Here is an 18,859-nt window from a genome sequence, read left to right on the forward strand (position 1 = left end):
TTACAATGTGACAATGTCAGCGTTGGCGTGCTCCACCGCGATGTCCAACGGTGTGCGACCCTCGTTGTCTTTTATAGATTGGTCCGCACGATACCGAAGTAACAGACACACCTACAAATAACATAATATAACTGAGGGTTTAAATTGACGAACCACTTGTTTAAAATCATATGATCATTTCGCTCACACTCTTTGATAAAAACAGAGATCACCAATACAAGATATGTACCAATACAAATGTAAGGCAGTTCAATTTCTCAGTTTTGGTTTCCATATTTACAAAACAAGGAAAAAAAATAAATTGCGCTCTTTACTAAACTTTTTAGGAACAAAAGAGGGACAATGACAAAGTGTTATATATAATATATTGTTAGAGACAAAAATCAACACTGTGCCGGTGTATCGGCGCAGCACTAGACATGTCAAATATCAACGCTTACGTCGCCTCACTACAGCTATCTGTCACTTGGTTTTGGGAACTTTAGCGCGCAATATGCTCGAGATGATCTTGACTAATAATTCTCTAAAAGTTCAGAAGTGGGATATTACCCAAACTCACAAAGTGATTTTGTTGCATAAAAGTATCGTATTGTTTACCGGAGAGTGAGATTTTTAAAATTTGTAAGGATATTGAGAACTTCGAGTAAATGGTAAACTTAAAACGCACACCAGCGTGAAAATCTTCATATTTGGTGAGATTGTTCCATGTTTCTAATTATCTGTACAAAATTATTTACTGATTTCTTAATTTGGTGATTTCTAAAAGACTTGAAAACATTTTCCTAAAGTCCGTAATCGTACAATCATAAAGTCATATTACGAAAATTGTTTTATTAACAGACCATGAAAAGACCATTGGCTTGAAAACACAAAATCAAGATTTGTTGTGTTTATTTCTATTTTAATGTTTGATTTAAAGGTTTGGTTGTATGTTTGGTTTTATGGTTTGTCAAGACACAAAAGTTTGTGTAAAATATTAAAAGTGCCTTTCATTTTAAAACAAGGTATGATTTATGTTGAGACACAAAAGTGGTGTGTAAAATAATATGAATCATACATTTAATATTAAGATTATAATTTGGTTAATAGATAAAAGTTTTGTGTAGAATATTTAAATATACTGTTGGCTTTAAGACAGTACTTTTAAAGACTACAGGTTATGTTATAATTTAACAGGATAATTAAAAATACTTTTCTGTATTTTAAGACACACAAAGAGGAATAAAGAGAAAAGACAGTCAAATTGAGGTATTAAAGGAGTTGGTACAAAACCTAAAATACAAGTCAGTGGTGTATTATGTGGAATATAATTTTGAAGTTGTGACAAATATGCATGAAAAGATGTTACAATGCAATTGCATGGCAAAGATAACTTTGCCAAAATATGAATGGAGGACCCCATGTATTCATTATGTCAGTTGATGACAAATTTAATTCAAGTGTTTCCATTTGTTAAGAACAGTAGTAGTAGTTCAGACTAGGGAACATGCCAATTGAGTTAAACCAAAGGGTGAGGATTCAGTAAAATTTTATTATGACAAACTTGGGATTGGCATGTCACATGTCATGTAATATGACAGATAGCATGATTGTTCAAGCCATTATTGGTATAAGCTGCCGGATGTCCTGGCATGGATACTTATTCAATTTGTACTGCGGTAAGATCAAACCAACATTCATTATATTTTTAGTGTTGATGTTTAATAAGACAAGATCTGGTTTTTCAATTAATTTAAAGAATTTTCCTAACAACTGAAATTGAGAATATAGATCAGTTTATTAGTGAGGGTCTTGTAAAGCAGAGTTGTGATAAAATTAAAGCCATTACCTGAGTCAGATGGATATCATTATGTCTTAAGTCATTGATGTCCTTTCTAAGTTCAGTTTATTTTAATTTGTGTGTCACCAGGATACTTCTGAATTAAAACTTGATTTTATTGTTTGGTATGTCATGACATGCTTGCCCTACATGGTCATGTGATGAATGTTATAGATCCATAAAGATACTTGGTGTTTGAGATGACAAGAGAAATCGTGTAGATCGAGTTACCGCCTAAGGGTCCGAACCTGCGCATATCGCGAGAAGCGCGCGATTGAAGCGCGTGTCGCGAGCAGCGCGCGATCGAAGCGCGTGTCGCGAGCAGCGCGTGTCGCGAGCAGCGCGCGATTGAAGCGCGTGTGGAGAGCAGCGCGCGATTGAAGCGCGTGTGGAGAGCAGCGCGCGATTGAAGCGCGTGTGGAGAGCAGCGCGCCATTGAAGCGCGTGTCGCGAGCAGCGCGCCTGAGCGGTGCCTGTCTACAATCAGCGCGCCTGATCGGGGCCTGTCTACAATCAGCGCGCCTGAGCGGTGCCTGTCTACAATCAGCGCGCCTGAGCGGTGCCTGTTTACGATCAGCGCGCCTGAGCGGTGCCTGTCTACAATCAGCGCGCCTGAGCGGTGCCTGTTTACGATCAGCGCGCCTGAGCGGTGCCTGTCTACAATCAGCGCGCCTGAGCGGTGCCTGTCTACAATCAGGGCGCCTGAGCGGTGCCTGTCTACAATCAGCGCGCCTGAGCGGTGCCTGTTTACGATCAGCGCGCCTGAGCGGTGCCTGTCTACAATCAGCGCGCCTGAGCGGTGCCTGTTTACGATCAGCGCGCCTGAGCGGTGCCTGTCTACAATCAGCGCGCCTGAGCGGTGCCTGTCTACAATCAGGGCGCCTGAGCGGTGCCTGTCTACAATCAGCGCGCCTGAGCGGTGCCTGTTTACGATCAGCGCGCCTGAGCGGTGCCTGTCTACAATCAGCGCGCCTGAGCGGTGCCTGTTTACAATCAGCGCACCAGTGAAACGCGTGTGGTGAGCAGTGCGCTTGTAAAGTGCCTGTCGTTAGCAGTGGCGCTTGTGGAGCGCCTGTCGCGAGCAACGGCGCTTGTGGAGCACCCGTCGCGAGTAGTACGCTCGTGAAGTGCCTGTCGCGAGCAGGCCGAGGCCGCGAACCTGTGGAGAGTCTTGATGTATAGATGTCATGGAGTACAGGGTGCGCGGAATGCCAGGTATTTGACATGGTAGTAAAAATAATAATAATGATAACTTTTATTTCAGACTCATGATCGATATAAAAAAAAAAAAAAAGAAAATCAAAGATTGCCTATGGGGCGTATGTTTAGCCTCAGGGCGTATATGTTGCCTCCGGGCGTATGTTTTGCCTATGGGGCGTATGATTAATAAAACTTTTATTTCAGACACATGATTGATAAAAGAAAATCAAAGATTGCCTATGGGGCGTATGTTTAGCCTCAGGGCGTATATGTTGCCTCCGGGCGTATGTTTTGCCTATGGGGCGTATGATTAATAAAACTTTTATTTCAGACACATGATTGATAAAAGAAAATCAAAGATTGCCTATGGGGCGTATGTTTAGCCTCAGGGCGTATATGTTGCCTCCGGGCGTATGTTTTGCCTATGGGGCGTATGATTAATAAAACTTTTATTTCAGACACATGATTGATAAAAGAAAATCAAAGATTGCCTATGGGGCGTATGTTTAGCCTCAGGGCGTATATGTTGCCTCCGGGCGTATGTTTTGCCTATGGGGCGTATGATTAATAAAACTTTTATTTCAGACACATGATTGATAAAAGAAAATCAAAGATTGCCTATGGGGCGTATGTTTAGCCTCCGGGCGTATGTTTAATAACAATTATTATTAGTTTTATTTCAGATACATGGTTGATACAAAATGTGCTATATGTTTTGCCTACGGGGCTAAGTTGTGCCTACGGGGCTATATGTTTGCCTACGGGGCTATATGTTTGCCTCCGGGCTGTGTTTTGCCTACGGGGCTATATGTTTTGCCTACGGGGCTAAGTTGTGCCTACGGGGCTATATGTTTTGCCTACGGGGCTATATGTTTTGCCTACGGGGCTATATGTTTTGCCTACGGGGCTAAGTTGTGCCTACGGGGCTATATGTTTTGCCTTCGGGGCTATATGTTTTGCCTACGGGGCTATATGTTTTGCCTACGGGGCTAAGTTGTGCCTACGGGGCAATATGTTTGCCTACGGGGCTATATGTTTTGCCTACGGGGCTGTATGTTTGCCTACGGGGCTATATGTTTGCCTACGGGGCTATATTTTCTGCCTACGGGGCTGATTTGCTTTTAGGTCCTTTTTCTTGGAGGTGTTCTGGCTCTTCATGGCGCTTGGGACAGCGTGTAAAACGATGCAGCAAGGATCAATACTCCTTCGAGGACGAAGGAAATGCAGGATGGCCGAACTGTTAGAGACAAAAATCAACACTGTGCCGGTGTATCGGCGCAGCACTAGACATGTCAAATATCAACGCTTACGTCGCCTCACTACAGCTATCTGTCACTTGGTTTTGGGAACTTTAGCGCGCAATATGCTCGAGATGATCTTGACTAATAATTCTCTAAAAATATATAATACTAATGTGCCATACGAACAGATAGATGGTATTACCTGTCCGGTGTGTCCGGCCTCTGTGGCAAGATGCAGCGGTGTTTTGCCATCTTCATCCTGCGAGTTCAGCTTACTGCCGTTCAGCAGCAGGAAAGAGCACGCCATCACTGAACCCTATGAATTAAACAAAATTGTAACAATAGTGATAAGAAACACTTTAATGACTAACTCGATAATTACTCAGAAGTAAAACGTATTATCATAAGGGGGGATCTTTGGGGGAGGCCTATGCCCAGCAATGGGCGTAACGACGCTGAATGAATGGTTGGATGGATGGAAAACGTATTAAATTAAAGAATTTCGTATGATCCACGATTCATGTACATATAAAATGCAGCTGTAAGTTTGTAACATGACGTACGACCATGTTGATGTTAATATGTAAGACGAAAAAGTAAAATGTGTAATTTCTGCCACACTTTTATCGCATTTGTAATTGCGGATGTCTATGAATTCAGGTGGCTACATGTTCTTTCGCTTCCTGAGCAAATAAAAAATTGTAGTTATTATGTAAGTGCGCAGTGTATACTAACACTGAGCACGGCGGCGTGCAGCGCAGTGCGCAGTCGTGCGGCGGTGGCGGTGGGCGTGGCGCCGGCGGCGAGTGCGGCGCGCATCACGCACACGTTGTGCGCACGCGCAGCACGACACAGCACCGCGTCCGCACTCAGGTTGGATAGATCTTCTGCTTCTGTTATACACACAACTATAGTAGTTTTTACATACATATCTTATATATATAAAAGAAAGTCGTGTTAGTTACACTATTTATAACTCAAGAACGGCTGAATCGATTTGACCGAAAATTGGTGGGCAAGTAGCTTAGAACCAGGAAACGGACATAGGATAATTTTTACCCCGTTTTCTATTTTTTATTCCGCGCGGACGGAGTCGCGGGTAAGAGCTAGTATGTTTTAAAAAGGGGCCATTTTTCATATGATTTTAAATTTACAGTTTTTAAGATTATTTTTTGTAATCTGTTATATAGCGTAGTATTACCGAGTTCATCTGTGTCCTCCCCCTCGGTGGAGTCGTGGTCTGAGGGTAGACTGAGATCGACATCGCGCTCGCCGACCAACTCGCTGCCGATCAGTAGTACGGGACTGCCCGAACTCTTGCTGCCGCTCTCCGATGCTGCACACAAACATAATAACCACACTCAATACATCATAATCACTAAGGAAGACCCTTAGCGTAAATCTAGCAAGAGAAATCTTCACTAAGCGATCATTTAAGTGTATATGAGAGTGATAAATCTCACCACTGGTATTACTGTTGACATCGCTTTTCTCATCCGCAATAGTTTCAGGTACAACCGGCTGTGCTCGGACTCTGGAATTATATAACAGTTACATACGGGTGGGACTGAAATGGATAATAAACTTGAGTGTATTCGAGATATAAATCAGTACGTATGTATACTACTGTACCGACTATATCCCTCTTCCCTTTCCTACAATTTTCTTATACGGAATAAATAAGAAAAGGACCAATTCGCTTTATTAGCGAAATCAGGTATTCGATAAATCGTTTGCCACCTTATAAATAAATAAATTACATTGTAAACAGAAAATGCCATTCAATTGGTTAGATAAATAAAGGTGGTCAAGTATACCTGCGCCTAGCTCGTCTCACGGACCACCGTCGTGCGGCGCGCGCGGGAGGCGGCGAGGGGGCCGGGGACTGGGGCGGAGAGTGGGGCGGTGTGTGGGGCAGAGAGTGGGGCGGAGAGTGGGGCGGGGCACGCTCGCACGCGGCCACGTTGCGCACGAACGACAGTGACACGTACTTGGCGCGGATCCACGCCTCGCGCACAGACCTGACGTACATCAGTATTATATATTATTACTAAAACAATGTAAAATACATGACTAGGGGGCGCTTCAATCACTTTCGATTTTTTCCGGAAGGCAAGGTTTTATATGTACATTGCCAGGCTATGTCTTTATGAACCTTTGCACTCAGAAAGACAATTTTCAGAGAACTGTGAGAGCATTATATTTGAATTTCCAAAAATATTCATTAAATAAATTAGATAAAATTATTTTGCTACTAGCTACTAATATTAAGTTAAATAATTTTAACTTACGTTTCACAATTGGGCGTAGGTCTGGTGAGATCGGTGCCCTCTGTGTTCGCCTCGTATATTAAATTCACTATTTTATTACCCAGCTCCGCCATTACCTGTCAAAATTTATTAGGCCAATTTATTAAACCGGCCGGACTGTCATACAAACAGATTGAAAATAACTTTTTTTTAATTGTAAAAAAATACAATATCCATAAAATACCTTAATAATATCAGGTTCCCAATCGTCGAGTGTCAGAGAGCGAACTTTGCTGACGTGTACGCCGAGTGAGCGATGTACACCGGAACATGCTGAAAATATTAGTTCATTTTATCTATTACTGTGTTAACATTAAGTTAATTAAAAAAAAAAATTCTTCCAACTAAATCACAAAACCATTTCATTATTGGAAAGTATTCTATCTATAGAAGAACGAAACCGAGACTTGTGTTGCCAGCACAATTACAGTTAATTCAGTGTTACCAGTTGCAAATAAATTAAAATACAAAAAGATAAATTTTTGAACATCACAATAGCCAAAGTCTAATAAATTCATTGTTTAATGCAGTTTTAATACAGACCTATGCAAAGTGTAATTCCTAGGTTGATACTGGCCCAGCGCGGGTTCGGGCTGCCGCAGTCGCAGCAATAGTTATTGCCCGGGATACTCAGTAGCTGTTCCCATATCCTGAAATAAATATCTTACTTATATTATAGATGGATGGATGGATGGATGTTTGTTAGACGCTAAAGAATCACTAATTAAGAATACATAGGCCATTAATTAAATTTTTTACTCCTAGTAAACGGAGTTGCAGCTAGTAAAACATAAATTAGGCATTGTATTAATATTTTTTTTAATACGCATCCAAAAGTTAGAAGCGAATTTTGTCACAAAGATAAGAGCTAAATAATCAGCGGAAAATATTAGCATCGTAGGAACTGTTTGTAATGATATTTGTGGAGTATGTGATGTGTGTCATCACCTGACTTTCTTCATCCTGTCATTGGCATGCGGGTTGTTGTGTGTGTGGTCGCGGTCTGGTACGAGCACCAGCTGTGAGTCAGGCGGGTCTCGGCCACGGCCCTGCTGTATGGCGGAGCGGATACCACTCTGAAGTGCCGCTATCCACGCACCCACCATCTCCTCAGAGTCCGCTTGCAGCATGTGACTTCTACAATGTATTAAACAACTTAGCTATGTTGTGATCTTCATTGGGTAAACAAGAAGTACTATGACTTCACAAATAAAGTAGTAAAGCAGATTTTAAATAGCATTTTTTTCGATATTAAAGGGTGTGATAAAATTATGAATGATAGATTGATTTAATGAACGAAATCATGAGTCGAACTCACACAGAGTGGAACAAAGATGTCGATAGGAAAAACATATTATGGCATATCCTGTAATTTTTCTAATATTATAAATGCGAATGTTTAGATGGAAGGATAAATGGATGTTTGTTTGAAGGTATCTTCGGAACGGCTGAACGGATCTTGATTAAATTTGGCACAGACGTAAAAGTAGTAGTTTGGAAGAACACATAGGCTACTTATTAAGTTTTTTTTAATGCCGCGCGTTACATACAGCTAATTATCGATATATCTATGCCTCTAGTTTTAGTTTAGTAGTTGTAGTTTAGTTTTAACAAAAAAAAAAAGCTTTGTATTCCATTTTTAAAAACGGACGAATTAAAACGATTCAAATAAAACCGAACGTAATACAAAAAAATATAAGGTCGACGATCTCGAATTATATTTAAAGTGAGATACTGGCCCCGTGTAATGACCTTATTCTAGGTTCATTGTCGTACAACTAGACTGAATTACTATTTACAATGTTTCACGAAAGTCTATGAAAGCACAGACATCTTTCAGTTTATTTGTTATAAAATCATTGAGGTTAACGGCAGCAATAAAAACGCGTTTTATAACACTCGTAGTATTAAATGAATATATTGAATGGAACTTTAGAAAAATCATACGCTTAACATGTATAGAAATTTAAATTATTTTTAGGATCTTTTCTTTTCTTTAAGTCTTAAAAATATCTTACTAATATTATAAATGCGAATGTTTGGATAAATGGATGGATGTTTGTTAGAAGGTATCCATATATCCATAACGACTGCATGGATCTCGATTAAATTTGGTATATATGTAAAACACACTTTGGAAGAACACACAAGAGCAAAGATACCAGAAATGTGTAAGGTGTCCAGTAGGGTACGTTTGTTTCAACTCCGCAACGGTTTCACTAATTTTACTGAAATTTGACACAAATACAGACATAGTCTCGAGTAACATATGAGATATTTTCACACCTTTTTTAATTCTCTACAGACGAAGTTAGTAAACAAAAGCTAGTTAAGAAATAAATATAATTCAATTAGTAAACTCACTTGGAAGGTGACAACACTTCGAAACAGAACCTCCTCTCGCCATCCAACACCGGCTTGACTGTACACAAACGTAAATCCTCTTCCATCACAGTCACATTCAGCTCACCTGTTCTTTTCCTGAAAACAAGTTAAATTTTAATATCATCCATCAATAAATACTTTCTATATTTATTTAATAAAAATATTAAATTATAATCAACATATTAAAACAATTATAGCTTTATAAGGTTGTAATCACAGACTTATTAAAAACTAGCTTTTACCCGCGACTCCATTCGCGCGGAATAAAAAAAATGTACACAAGATAAAAAAGTTCCTATGTCCGTCTCCAAGTTCTAAGCTACCTCCCCATCAATTTTCAGCTAAATCAGTTCAACCGATCTTGAGTTATAAATAGTGTAACTAACACGACTTTCTTTTATATATATAAGATAATCCATAAACAATAAATGACATCTTCAGACAGTGAAATGTGTAAATGTAATTTCTTACTTTCATATCCATTGAATTCAACGATATAAGTTATTTTTGAATTGCATATAAAATTTTGTATGATAATGTAAAAAAAACACCAATTGAAGTCATATACCTAATAATTACATTAATAAAATTTACATCGTTACCAATCTAGGGTTTCAAAATGTATCTTTTACACAAATATATATAACTAGATAATATTTCATAAGTAAATAGACCGAGACCGTCCTTTAATTCGGCCTTCACGACAAACAAACAGCAAATCAAACTTACCTATAAACTAATCGATTGTCGTACAAATAGAACCATCTTCTGTTCCAAGTCTTGAATGCGTTGGATGTCCTTTTAAAGAGGTAACCTTGCATCCTTGGTAAGTTCTTGAGGCAAGGTGACGTCAGTAGACCGTCTTTACAGTCAGTCTCATTGGCGTGGTCTTTGCAACTCGGCAGAACAGTATCTTGACTGTTCACTATCGTATGCCGGTTTTCCATTTCTTTATCCAGCGCTTTGGTACTACCACGCATTGTCGTCACCTGAAAACGTTAGTGTTTTTCATTAAACAGTGGGTTTCCACTGTCGTTATACCAGTGTAAGAACAATATTTCCATCCCACGTTTAATAAAATAAAAAGAACAGAAAAACTGAAAAACTTCAATGAAAAAGATGTAATCAAGAAGGAAAGTTCAATGACATTGATAATGGTTGTCATTAAAAAACAGCATTTTGGAAAAAAACAACAAACAACACTTTAAATCAAATCTAAGAAAGAAAGTTTGAAGTTCTCGGGTACAAATTCAAAAATTAATTCGTATAACAAACATTATTAAATAAAAAATCAATTATCAACGATTGCAAGATTTATTTTAACGGGACTTTTTTAATAAAAAAAATTAAATACCTCGTCTGCTGTTGATTTTAGAAAGGGTTCCAAATCTTCAGATAAATCAGCTCCTTGGTGATAATATGTACAGCAAGCTTGCATGTATGATAAAAACTGAAAAGAATTAAATATTATTATATCTCATTGGTCGATAGGTTTATTTAAATTGCGCTACTCAGACGCTATAACAAAAATAAAACTATTATAGTTATTTAAATTTAAAACCGGATATTATTTGCAATGTATGCCAGGTATAAGGGAATAAAAAATAAATAAAAAAAAGCTAGCTGTAATCCGTAGTTTTATTAGCCGTATAACATTATTTATTTTCTGTTAGGTTCTAAAAGATCATAGTGTGATAAATTATTTAATTAATATCTTACACCGCACAATATAAAGAAAAACCGAAACAAACTCTTCAACCTTATTATATTAATTTAAATTATTTTACCCTATAAAAATATAGAACAGAACATAACAGGATGACACAGTTTTTGATTTGTCTTACACTCCTTTACATCAAAACATATCAATGGCACATATTAATGAGTAATACATAAATAAAACTTTAATGAATAGAGTTATTAATAAATTACCTTATTCAGTGCATTAAAACAATCCAATAATAAAACCGATTACACCAGTTTAACACTGCAACTAAACGCTTAAGCATAACCGTCGCGTAAGACGAATGAACTGTTATTTCTAGTCGACAGCAACCTTGCGAACAGAGTGGGCGTGGTGCAAAAACTATTGCAAGAACCTGGCATTGGATGTTCTAATGACTAACCCGAGTTTATTTTATTGATATGATAAGATAAGAAGTATTTAATTTATAACGCCTTACAGATTACATATCTATATTCAAATGAAATTGTTACAGATTTAAAGGTAATTGGGTTAGATAGAAATCGCTTTGCCAAAGTTTAGCATTCCATCCTATTTTAATCTTCTGACACCACGGAAGACTATATTTCAAACACCCCTTACATCTAACGCGGCTCTGAATGCAGGAGGTAGTGCTAGTTCAATATACGTTATTAATGACACTGAATTGAACAATCATAATGATGGCATTATATACGGTTGAAAAATATGGATGTTTACCGTTGGGCTATCATCCTAGAGTTCGTGCGGCCCAATGAGTATGGGCCGATTGATCGGTAAGCCGATCTGCCCAACGAGAAACAACCAGAACTATAACCAATGCTATAAGATTTGGATTTGTTATTACATCACATGATCGGAAGACAATTAACATATAAGTACATAGAATGAGGTATTCCGTGCTTATCCTTATAAGGTTTCTTAAGTACATTATCTACTTAGATAATTTCTTTCTTATTATTGTTGAAGGTCTATGTCTTGCGGGCAAAGAAACACTAATGATGGTGGTTATTACGTTAAATTACTAATCTCCTTACTATATATACTATTTAACAGACATAAAAACTAAGCACATTTTACTATTCCTGCAAGTTCTAATGCGAATCGTGAGCACGTAGTATCATAGTAAACATGACATAAAAAACAATAAAGATTCGCTTGAAAATATGAAGGCTACGAATATTAACAAAGGCTTGCACGAGAGTTTCTCACGAACAGCCGACAGTAACCACCGGTAATACACCGTGACGCAATAACCCAGTGTCATAACAAAACAATTATAAAAAAACATATTGTTATTCAACGCACGGTTTAATGTGTATTTTACGCGTAATAGACGCTTGTTGCGCGTCGCACAAACCATATGGAAATCAATGCATATAAACAGTGGCATATTACATGAATGGATCGACTCAATCGAGGACAAACAAATAATACAATTTTATTATATGAATGCGAAAGTTTAGATGAATAAATGTACAGTCAGGACCATTCGTGGTATTTCGCTTGTAGAAAATTTGCCTTTTTCCTTGTAACGAGACAAACTTCGCCCTTTCTTATAATAAGGTCGCAGTGAGTTGTGCAAACGACGGGATAATAATAAAAAGCAATAAATCGTACAGACACATTTAAAAGCTGCCTTACACTTGTAATTGTTTCCACATCGTCGTCTCAATGCATACGAAATTTTCAAACTATTGCTTTTAAGGCGGGGAGACTGCCAGATTCCCCGATAGTACGCATTTGTATGTTACCAGGTAACTCCAGAACGAGTTAACGAATCTGGATGAAACTTTCAACAGAGACAGATTACAGTCGGTCTTTTATTTATAATTCTGTGAAGACGAAATCATGTGCGATGGCTATTCTCGTATATGTTGTCTACCTATATTTTTGTTCAGAATAATTGCACGCTTAGCAATAAAACAATCTGATATTAACAATTTTCATTGACATATCGAAATCTTAACCGTCATGTTTGTTAACACCAATACCAAAATAAACATTAATCATGGTCTAATGAAAGAAGAATAATGTACAGTAACCGTTCAACATAGATATGTCTCGTCATTTGCCTCAACTTTCAGACTGAATGAGAAAAAATATGCACGCGCACTAATAACATACATCTTATACGGATGTTAGATGAAGCAGAATAAGTCAGTCTGCAGGAAACATACTTTACAAATTCAATGAATTTGACAACATATAAATAAAGAACTCATAATTTTGTCTACTGTCTGTTTATTTACTTTCTACTGTCTGTTTATTTACTTCAGTAAAGACGAAATCAAAGAAGTACAGTTGTTTAAACGTTTTTTTCTGAAATGTACTTAAAATTTTATGACTAGTGCTGTTTGACTACCTAAAAGTTTTGTGTGAAAGCTTAGGCCTACATATTCCTATGTTCATACATAAAGAGTTTGAACAATAAATTATGAAATATAATATATTATTACAACATATACATTGTCTTGAATAAAGTTACGTGTCGGCCATCATTAGTGCGTAACTAGGTTAAGTGTCCATTACAAATAATTTCGCTGTTATTTATGAGTTGTTATGTCCCATATATTAAGTTATTAATTATAAGGTATAATGTATATAGTAATCACTACTGTACTAATATAATTATAAATAAAAATATATAAAACTAGCAGGTGCCCGCGGCTTCGTCGGCGTGGAATTAAAGAAATCTAGCCAATCTTAAAAAAATATAGCATCTATGTCTAAAAAAAATTAATCCGAGGATATGGTAACTTCTCAACAGTGAAAGAATTTTTCAAATTCGTTCACTAGTTTCGAAGCCTATTTAATGTAAACAATCACATCTTTTAGCTTTATAATATTGGAATTTAAAATTTTCAAAATTTGCAATAACAATAGGCTAATAAGACTGTAACCTAAGATACCATGACCCATTCTTTTAATCTTCATCTATATCTATATATATAAAAGAAAGTCGTGTTAGTTACACTATTTATAACTCAAGAACGGCTGAATCGATTTGACTGAAAATTGATGGGCAGGTAGCTTAGAACCAGGAAACGGACATAGGATATTTTTTACCCCGTCTTCTATTTTTTATTCCGCGCGGACGGAGTCGCGGGTAAAAGCTAATATTTTATATTTAGAGAGAGACATAAAAAAGCTTTGATGGCTTTAAGATCGGCTTCAGCATATTAAACAAATATTTGACTTACTGTTGCCAATATCTCATGTCGCTTTCTAGCTTGCAGCATCGTGATCTTCTGTACATGGTCGAGTGCGGTATGTCGGAAACAAGAGCGGGTGGCAAGCAAAAGGTTAACCGCTTCCTCCACATCGCTGGTTTTGTGACGAGACACCTGGGGTAGTAATATTATGCTTAAAATACAAGTACAGAGTTTATTGCAGCAACTGTTGATAAGAGTGTTATAACAAGATAATCTCATATAAAAAATATGACGCGACATAAATGTAGTTTTTAGTATGTTTGTCACAGATAAATTGTTAAGTTGGGAAGTTTATATACGGACTAGACACATTTTAAATAGGCAAATATTATAAAAAATTGACATATTATGGACACATAAGGTAATAAAAATTCACTTTACATTTGATTGAATTGATGTTATTAATAATTATGAAGCACACCAAAGGTTATCTAGCCACCTGTATTAGATTCTTTACATTTTAATTAAATGTACATGTTTGTGGTTTCTTGCAAAACAATAATTATACAATTATTCATAGAACATAATTTTTTTGAAGTAATTACTATCAAAGATATGTTGTGCCTGGTTGTAAATGTAATGCTGATATTTATAATCTGATTAGAACTTTATAATCAAATGTACACTTAAACATACATACCTGCGAGTTTCTTATTAAAGCTATGTCCAGATCATTTGATATTTTATCAAAATGATGCTTGCTCTCTTTCACACCCTTTATATCTCTGCAACAATTGCATTTTTATTTAGTACTATGTAATATATTTTTTATAGAATAATGAGGCAAATGGGTATGCATACAACTTAATTCATCAAAATAGCAAAGTGAAGGGCTAAACTTTGAGCTCTGGCATACACACTCAAAATGATAAACAAAATTACTTCCATTTCAGACCTGTCTACTGTGTGGTTGTGGTATTACACCAGTTTAGCAGGTCATTTATGCAACAAATGTTTTGGACTCTACAACTGTTAAATAGTTTGTCATTGATAAGTAAATCTTTAGATACTTACATTTTAATAAATGCCGAGAGATTCTTGAGTACAGTCCTAGATGCCTGGTCTAGCAGTATTGAGTGGAACTTATTCATTTCTTGCAATGCATGTATCATACGATTCAGGGTTGCCATGACAGGTGGATCCTCAGAAAAACTACTGCTCAAGTCCCATAGTGCATTTGTAAAAGCACTACACAATAAAAACATAAATTACTAAAATGTGTGTGTTTATTATTTGTTACTATTTATATCTTAACTAAATTCTGATAATTGTTTGAAGTATAACAGACTTGTCAATTTGATTATTTAAGAGTATATCTATTATCTAAGCTGATTTGATCATAGATATGGGTTTGTGATATAGTGAATATTTTTGGGTAGAAGTTAATCTACAAGAAATATAGTATCAGGAGTAAAAAAGTTCTTTGTAATGTATCGGAAAATATTTTAAACTATTTGTGTATCTTAAAACCTAATTATAGTCAATACAAAAACAAAGTATAATGAGTAATATTCCAGTTTGTTTTTATTAAATCACCACGAGAGTAGTTGGATAAAAAGTAAACATTCAGTTGTAGAATTTTTTACATCAATAAAGTAGCACATAAACTTACCTCCTATGAGTCATGTATGTTTTACCGGATTCTATCATGAAAGAGCATGTCTTGAGAACTTTATCAAGTTTCTGCTCTAAACCATCAATACTAGATTCTTCCGTTTCCAGCTGTTCCCTAAAACAATGAATTATTAACACTTGAATATATTAAAACACAAAACACGTACATAGTTTCACTTTCTACAAAGAACTTTCGTTGAATAACTATTTTGGTGTTTACCTAAATTTTGGGGAATCTCTTAAACATTCATCGAAATCAATTAAAGGCTTCATTTTAATTGCAGTTACAGTGTTAATATATTTTACAACATTTTTCTACACGAAACAAAAAGTCTTGTCTTCGTACAACAATAAGCGTAACACAGATAACTTAATTTACAACTGACAAACAAAACTGATAAAAATGACAGCTACAGATACAGATTAAAACATCCTAAACGCTAGCTGGTTCTTGTTCTTGGTGCGTTTTTTGTTCTCTTTTTATCGTCTGTTGTCATTTGATTGTCATTTCAATTCTGACAGATCAGACCACCACACACTCACACCATCACATATAGGTATATAGGTCCATCAAAACAAATTTACCGTTGTGTCGTGACTGCAGTTTATTTTTATTTACAGTAATTATTTTATTAACTCTTTGTGCGTAATGTCTACCGTATAAAATAAATACGTTCATTTTGTAAATCGTCCAATTTTGTTGATTTAATTGTGATATTTGATATTTACAGTCGCATCGAATACTGCGCATTCGGAACTTAAAAGTGTTGTGTAAAGTAACGAAGTTACAATTATTAATTTGTTGTTTAATTTTAAAACGCTTACTACGATATAATGGATAAAAATAAAACAACTCCATTTAAAAATAATCATTTTATAACACTTGTAATTAGTGTAATAGCCATTCCTCTGTCCATGTCGATGTGGATTATCAATATTATCTATTCTAAATTACTAGGCCAAAACGAAGGATTAGATGGTAAGTTTATTAACGTTTTAATGTAATATATGTGCAAGGTAAGGTATAAGGTTGCGGGAGTTTTCTGGATGCGAGTTGCATAGGACTGATCATTGTGGCGATCTTTGGGGGAGGCCTATACCCCAGCAGTTGGCGTTAAGAGGCTGAATAGATAGATATATGTGCAAGTGTATTTTAAACAAATTTTTTAATATTTTTTCAGAGCCTATTGTGATATCACCTGCTAGATGGTTGGCGGCTTGTTTTATACCATTGCTAATATGTGTATATGGATATAAAAAGAAGACGCTCAATTTAAGTGGAGCACTTTTAGCTTTTGTTGTTGGATTTGTCCTAACGTTGGCCAATTTATGTTTCTTTGCCGATTTGCTCATATTTTTCTTTACATCTTCAAGAGCAACAAAAGTCAAGGGTCATTTGAAAAAGAAAATAGAAGAAGACTTTAAAGAAGGTAAACATTATACATTAGAAATTAAGGTTTTCCTAATATGAACAAAATTGCAATTTTTACAATTTCCAGGTGGTCAAAGAAATTGGATTCAAGTCCTTTGCAATGGGGGAATGGCTACTCAACTAAGCTTGTTGTATTTATTAGATGTTGGTGCCTCAGAGAGGCCAATAAATTTCATGAAAGATTACAGGGCATCTTGGTTGTCTTTGGGTGTTATGGGTGAGTTATGATTTTACAATTAACTGTTTACTGAAATAAATGTTACATATTCTAACTTTTATTGTCTATTTCAGGTGTCCTTGCATGTTGCAATGGTGATACATGGGCCTCTGAGTTGGGCACAGTTTTTGGCAAAGGCGACCCTGTTCTTATAACAACTTGGAAGAGAGTGCCAAAAGGAACAAATGGAGGAATAAGCCTCAATGGAACACTTTTCAGTACTCTAGGAGGCCTTGTCATTGGAATAGCGCATTATTTGACTGTGCTCTATTTTTCAGACTCTAGTCTTTGGTCGTATGCCCCTCCACAGTGGCCTATTATTTTGTTAGGTGCTTATGCAGGATTTTTTGGCAGCTTAATAGATTCTATATTGGGAGCAACTTTGCAATATTCAGGTATGATTAGTTCTTGAATTGTATCTTATATAGAAAATTCTCGTGTCATGGGGTTCAAACTTGAACTCCTCCGAAACGGCTTCACCAATTCTCATGAAATTTTGTGAGCATATTCAGTAGGTGTGAGAATCGGCCAACATCTATTTTTCATAACCCCCCCCCCCCCATTTAGTTTTTTTCTTTAACTGCGCACGGACGGAGTCGCGGGCGACAGCTAGTAATATATAATTACATTCTTTCAAATGTTTGTAAGTTTTGTTTTTTGTTTGCAGGTGTGGATAAAAATGGTAAAATTGTATCACATTCAAAGCATGCTGTGAAGCATATCAGTGGAATAAATATCCTTGACAATCACAGTGTTAATCTTATATCAACAATTGTCATGGGAATACTTTTACCAACAGTTAGTAAAACTGTTTGGCCTACTTTTTAATATTTTAAGACTGATTACAATCAAGTAGTTTAACATTTAGAACAATAAAAAGGTTTTGGCGCGCTATAGTTGTGAGATGAAACACTAACTTTATATGATTTATATGAAATGTTATGATTTAATTGAAATAAATTATTTATCACTTGTTTGGTTATCTTTTAAATAAACCCATGAAGTAAATTGTTTGTAATAAAAATAATCAGTACTAGCATTACAATGAATACACGAAATATTCCTTGACATTGAGAATTTTTTTAAGTTTTAAATTTTTTATTGTTTCAAGCTCTAGTAACTTGATGATACTTCTATACAAATTTTCACCTCCACTTTCAACCCGTTACAACTCGGTTTTCGCGTTAAAAAGTAGACTATGTCCATTCTCAGGCTCTAGACCAGTGTTTCCCAAGGTGGGGCGTATCAGTTCAGTAGTTTTGGCGTGAAAGCAGGATAGACAGAGTTACTTTCTTATTTATTATATTAGTAAAGAAAAGGAGTACCTTGGCCAAGATCATAAAATATTTGCTGGAATTTTTCATACAATTACCAGCTAAATGGGAATGACGATATTTTTAAATCTGATATTTCTATGTCACAAGCTGCTGCCTTTGTTTTTAATGTATGTTGAAATGGAACAAAAAATAAATAAATTAGTAAACATGGATTTATTCCATATTTATGAGGTGGTTCACAGATAATGTAATTTTTTTCTACGCGTATTAGCCAAGGTAATTTGTTTATTTTTTTTCCGATAATTATTATAAGAAAACACGTCTTCGTAATATAAAATTACGAATATATTACATCAACCATGTACTCTCTGTGCAGATATTATCTGCTAATAAAATTGCTGGCGCATCGCAGCATTTCGACATTTTT

At 36.1% G+C, this 18,859-nt stretch overlaps 2 protein-coding genes across 2 annotated transcripts; one reads left to right on the forward strand and one right to left on the reverse strand.

Annotated features, from left to right (window-relative positions):
* LOC106710534 (arf-GAP with coiled-coil, ANK repeat and PH domain-containing protein 3) lies at positions 1–15,857 on the reverse strand. Its single transcript, XM_045680801.1, has 18 exons — positions 15,727–15,857; positions 15,505–15,621; positions 14,907–15,080; positions 14,533–14,617; positions 13,881–14,024; positions 10,309–10,404; positions 9,684–9,943; positions 8,934–9,050; positions 7,518–7,706; positions 7,113–7,219; positions 6,754–6,842; positions 6,552–6,646; positions 6,078–6,281; positions 5,724–5,794; positions 5,462–5,596; positions 4,996–5,153; positions 4,463–4,576; positions 1–111 (listed from the first exon to the last, which is right to left on the reverse strand). The coding sequence occupies exons 1-18, from the start codon at positions 15,777–15,779 to the stop codon at positions 1–3; spliced, it is 2,319 nt and encodes a 772-aa protein (XP_045536757.1). The 5' UTR covers positions 15,780–15,857.
* A 180-nt stretch (positions 15,858–16,037) lies between these two features.
* LOC106710624 (transmembrane protein 19) lies at positions 16,038–18,066 on the forward strand. The gene is made up of 6 exons (XM_014502739.2): positions 16,038–16,126; positions 16,238–16,485; positions 16,688–16,936; positions 17,006–17,155; positions 17,230–17,550; positions 17,823–18,066. The coding sequence occupies exons 2-6, from the start codon at positions 16,341–16,343 to the stop codon at positions 17,981–17,983; spliced, it is 1,026 nt and encodes a 341-aa protein (XP_014358225.2). The 5' UTR covers positions 16,038–16,126; positions 16,238–16,340; the 3' UTR covers positions 17,984–18,066.
* The last annotated feature ends 793 nt before the right edge of the window (positions 18,067–18,859 follow it).

Source organism: Papilio machaon, chromosome 13 (assembly GCF_912999745.1).
Source record: "Papilio machaon chromosome 13, ilPapMach1.1, whole genome shotgun sequence".
NCBI classification, from domain to species: domain Eukaryota; kingdom Metazoa; phylum Arthropoda; class Insecta; order Lepidoptera; family Papilionidae; genus Papilio; species Papilio machaon.

What these genes read in the sequence shown, in the direction of transcription:
- LOC106710534 (XM_045680801.1), bottom strand. Translation starts at nt 15,779, where the DNA reads ATGAAGCCTTTAATTGATTTCGATGAATGTTTAAGAGATTCCCCAAAA. An exon ending in CTCTCGGCATTTATTAAAAT is followed by an intron (nt 14,618 to 14,906) that starts GTAAGTATCTAA and finishes CAATTGTTGCAG; the next exon opens with AGATATAAAGGGTGTGAAAG. An exon ending in TGCACGCCGCCGTGCTCAGT is followed by an intron (nt 4,577 to 4,995) that starts GTTAGTATACAC and finishes TTTAATTCATAG; the next exon opens with GGTTCAGTGATGGCGTGCTC.
- LOC106710624 (XM_014502739.2), top strand. Translation starts at nt 16,341, where the DNA reads ATGGATAAAAATAAAACAACTCCATTTAAAAATAATCATTTTATAACA. An exon ending in AGAAGAAGACTTTAAAGAAG is followed by an intron (nt 16,937 to 17,005) that starts GTAAACATTATA and finishes TACAATTTCCAG; the next exon opens with GTGGTCAAAGAAATTGGATT. An exon ending in GTTGTCTTTGGGTGTTATGG is followed by an intron (nt 17,156 to 17,229) that starts GTGAGTTATGAT and finishes TGTCTATTTCAG; the next exon opens with GTGTCCTTGCATGTTGCAAT.